At 35.9% G+C, this 8730-nt stretch overlaps 1 protein-coding gene across 1 annotated transcript; it reads left to right on the top strand.

Annotated features, from left to right (window-relative positions):
* On the top strand, positions 1-6042 carry LOC130720009 (zinc finger protein JAGGED-like). The gene is made up of 5 exons (XM_057570593.1): positions 1-56; positions 3857-3945; positions 4472-4603; positions 4805-4895; positions 5358-6042. Exons 1-5 carry the CDS (start codon positions 1-3, stop codon positions 5785-5787), a joined length of 798 nt encoding a protein of 265 aa, XP_057426576.1. The 3' UTR covers positions 5788-6042.
* The last annotated feature ends 2688 nt before the right edge of the window (positions 6043-8730 follow it).

Genomic DNA, 8730 nt, shown 5'->3' with positions numbered 1-8730 from the left:
ATGGAAGAAATGTTTGTTGGATATGGTGCTCAAAATTGTGATGGACCACAGCAAAAGTAATCATATGTAAACAAACACTTGAAAATTTCAGATGTATACATAGCCGGGGCTTGGTCATCTCATGATACTTTGGTCCAAGTTTTGAAAATATGAAATGTGTACCAAAATCCTTCATATATAGTACCAACTAGGTAGTCAAGGCAAGCAGCAGTAGAGTGGTCCATCAATCACCTGATTTTAATGCCTAGCTCTCTTGTTAGGTAGTGTCTTCTTTTTCCTTTATGTCCATTTCAGGTGAGGGTGGGAGAAGCAGCCAGCTTGTGACAAGTTCTTATAACTATATTATTTGATTTTAACATTTACACATAATGTATGCTCCTCCAAATCATGGACGATGTCTTCGGTGGTTCAATTTCAAACTGAACCACCATGATGCAGGTACTGTTTCCCATTTAAAGTACCATTATCCCCATTTATTCTTTTCACCTCCCTTCCTTCTCCTCTACTCTCACAGTCTCTCTTAGATTGTCTCCGGCGACATGTGTCGCTGTCACCAGCCGCCGCTCCACGACCTCCGCCCCTCCACCACCTCCTACAATCTTTCCTCTTTCACTGTCAACGAAAATGCCTGAAGAGGCTTATACCCTCTGACTAGTGATGGAATTGGTCCATTACCTCAACAAACACATCCAAAAATGATCTCATAATTTCTCTTCATCATGTTATTACACACCTTCCTCTTGCTTGCATTTTATTTTTGTTTATTTCCAAAAGGAATTTACTTTCTCCCGTTATTAGGAATTCGAGGAAGACCCAGAATTTGTTATTTGTAATCTAACAATTTTCTAGTCCTTTTGCTTGAAACTGGTTTGCTAGATACACACAACAATCACCTTAATCAGAACTTGTTTCATTCTCGCTTTCTATTACTTGAAGAACTAATCAATTCAGCAATATGCTTAGGAAGAAATTTTGTTCAGATCCACACCAGATTCGTATCAGATCTAGGAGAGTTTGATGAATGTACGCTTTCGGATTCTGGTACTTCCGGATCTCCCTCATAGCGATGGACTTCCTCGCAGTTCATGGTACAGGGCATTGAAAAGTTTTTGGAAAAAAATAGAACATCTAACGAACTGAAACTCGTGAAGAAGAGAAGTGATTAGAAAGCTCAGATCTGGAAGTGTCTGTGGTTAAGGATCTGTGAAGGAGCATATCTGGTCTCCCGATGGCGGTGACCGATCGGAGGTGGGAGAGAGGGGCAGAAGTGGGGAAGTGTGACGGTGGGGAGTTGGTGGTAAATTGAAAAGGATAGTTTAGTAAATTTAGGTTTCAACCACAATTAATCTCAATCACTTAATTTTAAACTATTATATCCAATGGTTGTGCTTTAATTGATCCACCGTGGTTCATTTTTTCAATGACCCACCGAAGCCAACACCCAAATCATGTGGCAAGTTGTGTAGAGTTTGGTTTCTAGCTAGGATTTACCAAGTAAGCAGCTGGTAAATAAAAGTGTATGTTTGAAATTCTATTGAACTTAACATTGATTCACGTTTGAATCAACGTGACAAAATCTTTCTTTCCTAATAACCGTTAGGAATTAGAATGTGTGTTTTCCTGTTTGCGTTAACACAAATGAAAAATCAAACAAACACTTAAGCTTCTATGAGTTGTACTCTCTCTTAACTGTTAAAGTCTCTAAGTTGGTGTCTAGTTTGCTTCTTCATATTTGGATAACATTTATCTGAGAAATCTTAAAGTATTGTTAAAAAAAATCTTAGAAATCTTATAGTGGAATGAGTAGAGGTAGATTTTTTTTACAGAATTAATGCATCTCAGCATCTAAAAGCTAGCAATCAGAGAGTTAAATGAAAAACATGATATATAGTACAATAAGAAAATTCAAATCTATTTCTTTACTTTGATAATTGATACACATCTATTGAAAATGACTATGTATATGTAATCTATGAGATATAGCAACTTTTAAAGAATAAAACAAGTGTGTGGGGTTAAGTCTATCTCAACTTAGATTGAAAGAACCCTAATCAAAGATACTGATAGCAACCTTTCCTTGATGCAAGTCTTAGTCCCATGGGTAGAATTTTACACCCAGAGGGAGGCATTGAGCTATTGTGGACCATACATGACCAGTCCTTAAATATGCCCCCCTCTTTAAGCACAATATTAACCACGCAGAATGTCTACGTGCCCTGTACCTTGTCTTGCTTTCTTTAAGGTATAAATGCAATCTTTCATTCTTAGGGCAAGCTTCAGCACTCAAAGATTTGACTGCAATCCTTCCTTGGTAAAGAATTTGCTCTGAGATATATATCATTTGAATTGGAGGCAGAAGTAGTTGTTTGGAAAATTAGTGGCCTTTTAATTAATAAACAATGAAATGTCATTAGAGATGTATAAGGATTACTCCAACCCTCAAACAAGCTGTCACAATGAAGGTGGTTTTGTTGGACCATAAAAAAATTGGTTCTTAAGTTAAAAGGATTGCTCTATAGATTAATTTTAGTACACATGGAACATACTGTGAGGTTAATTAGTGGATGAGTTTTTAACATGGTTCACCATAAATTCATAAATGTTTTTTTGGTACATTAGACCCCTAGATATTAGGTAGATAAAGGTTTCAAACCTAAAATGCCAATAGCACAGAAAGATACTCTCTATTTTTTTTGACAGTAAAGAAAACATTAAAGGAGGTACAAAAAGATACATAAGCACCACTGTAGAAATAATTCAGGAAAAAATTGAATTTTAATAAGGTCTAAGATAGTACAGAAATCAATGGTTAAAAATAATACAATTATTTTGAAGCCAAACAGACCAAAATAGTTGCAAATGAAAGAATGTACCCACAGCTATTTAAGTTTCTTTCCCCTGACTACACCCTTTTGCTGAGAAAAATGTTCCTTACATTAAAAAGATAAGGCTAATTCAAACCCCAACGATGTATAACAAAAGATAAGAGAGGATGGGATTCTTCATATGGGATTTTCATGCTCAATTAAACAAAAGATAAGAAAATGATTTGTTGTTTCAACCAGATCACTAACTTAAAAAAATGAAAATAATAACCAGATCACTGAGTTATTAGGCATTAGAGTTCATCAAACAAAATCTGTCCCCAACTGAAAATGGTCTTCTTCATTTGAAAATCCAATTCCATTTTAAGTCTAACAAAACCTTCTGGAATCCAATCATTTTTATTTTCAGACACATAAAAATCAACCAGTTATAATGAAATCTATTAGTTTTTGTCTATCATACAAAAAGAGAGTAGTATTACTCCCATTCCCAAGCTACTTGTTCTAACCAAGGAAAACCAGCCAGGAGTAGCTATTAACTGCTAAAAAAGCAACACCTTTCTCAATCCCAAGTTTTTGCCCTTCCTTTCTACCATTACCATCCCAAGTCTCAACCAAACCAGACCAAGCTAACTAGCAACACTCTCTTTTTATAGTCACGAGACCCACTGTCCCATTGTTTCATTCAGTTTTGTGAGTGTGGCAGAGGAACTGATAGAGAACTTTCAAAGCTCTTTATCTTCCACCATCACTCAACACAACTAGCCTCTACATTGCAGTCCCAAACTGAAAGTCTCACAAATTTTGCAAAAAAGCTCAAGTTAATTTTATCTTCCCATCTGAAACAAAGAGTGTTTCTCTCATTTCTTTTTTTTTCCACCCTCTCTTCTTTCTGTCTCTCTCTGCCGGTACCATGTAGGTGTTCCCCCACTACTACTACACCTTCACATTCATATCTTCTCCTCAATCTCCTTCTCTAACTCTTTGGTGTTTTCTCTCTCTTATGACTTTGTTGCTTCTTTAACATGCAGGGGACCAGAAGGAAACTCATTAGATCTTAATAATTTGCCTGATGACTACTCTAGAGATGGTCAACAACTCAAGAATAGGACCTCAGCTGGTAAACCTTATTCCTTGTTGATCATAACATATATATACAGTAAGAGATCAAAGCAACATAAAAATGGTTCAATTTATTTTTTTCAATTCTATTTCACACATATTACACTCCATAGAAGGCTTTCACTTTTCACAGCAAACTAAGTGCATATTTTAACACTCCATTATGATTTTAACTCCATCATCATGGTGTTCATCAAATATTTCTTTCTTTTTTAAAAAAAATTGGTTTTTGTCCTCATATTCTTCTTTATAATCATGATTTCCTTTCTCCTTTTCCTCCTCTACCTCTCCTAACAAGCCCTGTCTACATGCTTCTGTAAACTTGATAGTGACTATCATTTATGCTGGAAAAGTAGATAGAAGCGAAAAAGAGATAAAAGGGTATATTGATAGAACTATAAAGAAACATTTTATTTAATCTAATAAACTTATACATGATTTGGGTAATTAATGGGGAAATGGGTTTCAGGAAAAGAAGGGTGTCATGGAAGTTGCTTTAATTGGATGTTGTTTGAAATTTGCAGGTAGCAACAAAAAGGAAAGCGGCGAGGATGATGGAAAAGACGAGTGTGGGAAGGTCTACGAGTGTAGATTTTGTTCCCTTAAGTTCTGCAAGTCTCAGGCTCTTGGGGGACACATGAACCGACACCGTCAAGGCATGCTAGCTAGTCCTTCCTCTCAGTACTACTTTTCCTTTTTTCTTTCTTTTCTTCTCTCAAAAGAAACCACTCAATTACATGTATTGATTTGGCCATGAAGCCTTGTCTTGTCAAGGAAAAAAATACAAAAAAGTTAGTTATCTCTAGTGTTTTTCTTGATTTTATTTATGGTTATGGTTTTGTTGGGTTTGGCTGCAGAGAAGGAAACAGAGAAGCTGAACCAAGCACGTGAGCTGCTCTTCAATAATGATCCTAACCTTGCTGCTGCGCAAGGAGCTCCTCACCTAGGGTATATATGCACCTCTACTTGCTTTCTTTTCTCCTTTTACTCTTGCAATTTTTTCCTATTCTTCTTCTACTTCAACATTTTATATAAAGTGTTAAATTATTAGTGCATATTTGTAAATTCTTATACATGCTTATTTGAAATCTCGTTAAAATAACACTGTTAAACCAAAATTATAGTGAACAAGAGCGAATATTATGCCTCTGTGGAACATGGTTTTTGCTTTACCGTGATTTCTAAACAAGTTTCCAAACATCTATTAAACTTAATTTTGGAACCTATTCAGGATTGATTCCTAAGAAGAAGCTGATCCAACAAGTTAAGGACATATGCACTACTTAAACTACTGTCAAACTTGAATTTTTTCTCTTGGTTTATCAGTTATCACTATTATTTTTAGAAGCATACAATCATGTTAGGCATCAACACAACACTATTGTTTGATAAAATTTGTTACATATTCAGGTACTGCCAACCAATAGCACCAGGGGGATATCATCCACCTGGCAACATGGCAGACCCAACACTGCCTCTGAGATTCCCAGGATACATGTCTGGTTCATCTTCAACTCACATACAACCACCCCCACCACCGCCACAGCCATATCAACAACCATATCTATATGCTTCACCCGCACTTCCCATGTCTTTTCCTTCTCATTTCCCTCAGCACCCGATCAAAGATTACCATGTGACGGGTCATGTCATGAGTAGCAACCACCAGCATTATGGTCACCACCACAACATGAACTATGCAGGAGGTGAGTCTAGTTACACTTGCATAGGAGCACCGGTGGGACAAGGGTTCCCGGGAAGTGGTGTTAAGGACATGTCACTGCAGCATCATTTGGATCCTTCTTCAGCAAGGATCAATCGGTTTCAAGATGGTTTCTAATGAGATTGTTTTGTGTATTATCATAGAAAAACATGATATGATCCAGAGAGAGAGAGAGAGAGAGAGATAGGAAGTAAATTAAGAAGGTGGTGACAATTGACAAATGGGGTAATGAGTGATGAGTGGAGGAGTGAGGACAGTGGTGGTTTTTGTTTATCAACAGTAACTAGGGGTCAGCTTTTGAGATCATTGACACGCTCAGCTAGTTTGGCTTGGAGCTGTTTAAGATGGTCACTCTTTTGACAACAAGTTCGATATCAACTGAAAGTTTCCAAACCCCCTTTTTGCATTCGTCACTTCCTTTTGCATGCAGGCAAACCAGGAATTTCAATGTTTATTAATGTCTGTGCATTACACACATGTTTGTGTGTGTTTAATTTCTTCGCAGTTTTCACCAACTTCTTTTCTGTTTTAATTTCTCAAGGCATTCTTCCTCTCTGCTCTATCCAATCAAACCCTGTGCTTGAACAATTAATTAGAAGTAGAATCCTCTTAGACCATCTTGCAGAATGATTCAACCAATCAAACTTGCCAAATATCAAATTTCGTCTTATAGAATCTGGTTCCTAGCTGCACTCCTAATGTTATTAATAGGCCAGAAAGAACACTGAGTCACCAAACTTAGGATCTTCCCGTGCACGTCTTAACTAATAGTTGTATTTAGTGTTTTTCAATTTGACTTAATTGCACTTGTGGTAGTTGATTTATCGCGATTATGTGATTTGACTCCCTCTTGTTTAAAATGAGCAATTTTAGTCATTAGATTTTAAATTTGTGAACATTGAGTCTCTCCTTTAATTTGTTATCCAATTTCAGATGGAATTTGCCTATCTGAACTTAGTTAATGTCGTGGACCTGCTAATTGCATCATTAGGATGTCACTGGATGCCGCTTTATTAAAAAAAATTAATTAAATTAAAGAAATTACCATTTAATATCTTATTACCATAAGTATTGTTAAATTGTTTTCTCTCAAGTCTGAATTCTGAAAAGAACAAGAAATTGTCAATTTTACGTCTTTATTCGGTCTCATTGGAAATTCATCTTGAAAAAATGATTGAGAGTAAGATTGAGGATTCCAAACCCCAACCATATAAGTACAATTGATTGTAGGGAAATCGCGAATTCAAACTGAGAAAAAGATTAGAATGAAGCCCACAAGGGGCGCTTCAATCCATGTACAAGTAAGAGGCAAAATGGCAAGTTAGCAATTATGTGCAATGATCAAGCAACTTGTTATAATTTGACAAGGTGAAATGAGATTGAGCTAACTAACTTGAATTAAACAACAATATGAAATAAAATGCGGCTAAGGTATTGAAAACTCAACCGCTCTCTTGAATTCGCTAGGGACTTTGTGTCAATTCAAATGTCCAACCCTTATTAAGCCTTCTTAAGAGCATCTCCAATGCTAGTTCTTATTTCTTAGTTCTTAGCACTATTGATGTTGGCCTGTATTCCTACATGTGTTTAAGCAACTCTCAAGCAATTTTGCTCCAAGTATGAATTCTTAGTTCTTAGTTCCTACCACTATTCATTTGGTCCCACCAACCACATTATTTATACTTTTTATTTTCATAAAGTAATAAAAAAAACTCATAAAGTAATAAAGTAATTTGGACGAGAGAGAAATAATTAATATTTTAAGCTAAGAACTTAAAAAACAAAACTTCTTATATAAGAACTGAGTTTTTATTTTTAAGAACTAAGGAGTTCATGTCAGCACTTCCAATGGTAAAATTCTTAGTTCTTAGTTCTTAACTCCAAAATAAGAACTAAAAACCTTGCATTGGAGATGCTCTAATAAAGTGTTATTTATAGCCGAAAATAAGACTTTATCGTTATCATCTTCTCAAGCGTTGAATAGGCTTTGTCGGCGTTTCCTTTTTATCTTGCAAATTGACTGGTATGAACATTTTCTGCGCTAACACTTAAGTTATAATTTTGATACTTAGTTTAGTTTGATACTCCAGAGTACAAACTCAAATATAATTAGAAACCTTAATTAGAATAACATTTTTATTTGCTTTGTTTGACAATCTCGAGATATTAATTGAAATTTTAGATGGAGCAGTAGCATGCATATATGTAACATAGGTAGCTACCTGTTTGTCCTTAGACGCCTATACATACTGAGCAGCTGTACGTTAGTACGTATATACATAGGTAGCTGAGGTGATTAGATAGAACCACCCAAAGACATTTCAGGCGGCCTAATTAAGATGTACAGGTTTGGATTATAGGCCAAATCCATTTATGGGCATGCCATATATGAATGTGGGAACAGGTATTATTAATTAGGGTTCCAGGTGCTTAATTGGTGTGAAGAACATAACATACAGTGCAAAAACCTGAATGGTGGTGGCTCTATATAATTAGCTAGGTTTATACTTTGGGGCTACGGGACAAAAACATACAGACAAATTTTTAAGATCTGATTGATCCATCTCGAGGTGATTTATTCATAGCTAGCTAGGTTCAACTCGCGCAGCCACTTGGTTTGGTTGCAACTTGCAACTCAGTGTAAATGTTGATTTGTCAGTTTAGAGTTAGACTCTCTTTAATTTGATCGGTTTATAGGTTAAAATTTATGTATGGTTCAAAAAATTATATGACTGTGTCCATGTAGAATAACTCAAGTGGTAGGAGCTAAATGACATATGGGATGGGTAGGGGGAGGCTAGCTGTCTAGGGATCGATTCCTAACGGGTACAATTTATCTTTTCGAGGTAAAATAAAATTTATATGAGTGTCACTCTTAATTTTGTGGGATCTATATGACATTTAACCAATCAAAATGTAAGTATTCGAAAAAAGAGTGCTGTGGGGTCTAAAGAAAATGCAAACTTTTTTTTTTTAAAGAAAGAGTTGTAAGAATGTTCATGACACGTGCCTGCGCGTGAAACGCTCTGTTCTCTCTCTTCGTTTGTGACTCCGTTCACC

Source organism: Lotus japonicus, chromosome 5 (assembly GCF_012489685.1).
Source record: "Lotus japonicus ecotype B-129 chromosome 5, LjGifu_v1.2".
Classification (NCBI taxonomy): domain Eukaryota; kingdom Viridiplantae; phylum Streptophyta; class Magnoliopsida; order Fabales; family Fabaceae; genus Lotus; species Lotus japonicus.
The sequence above is the reverse complement of the archived record's forward strand: the minus strand, read 5'-3'. Positions and strand labels throughout refer to the sequence as shown.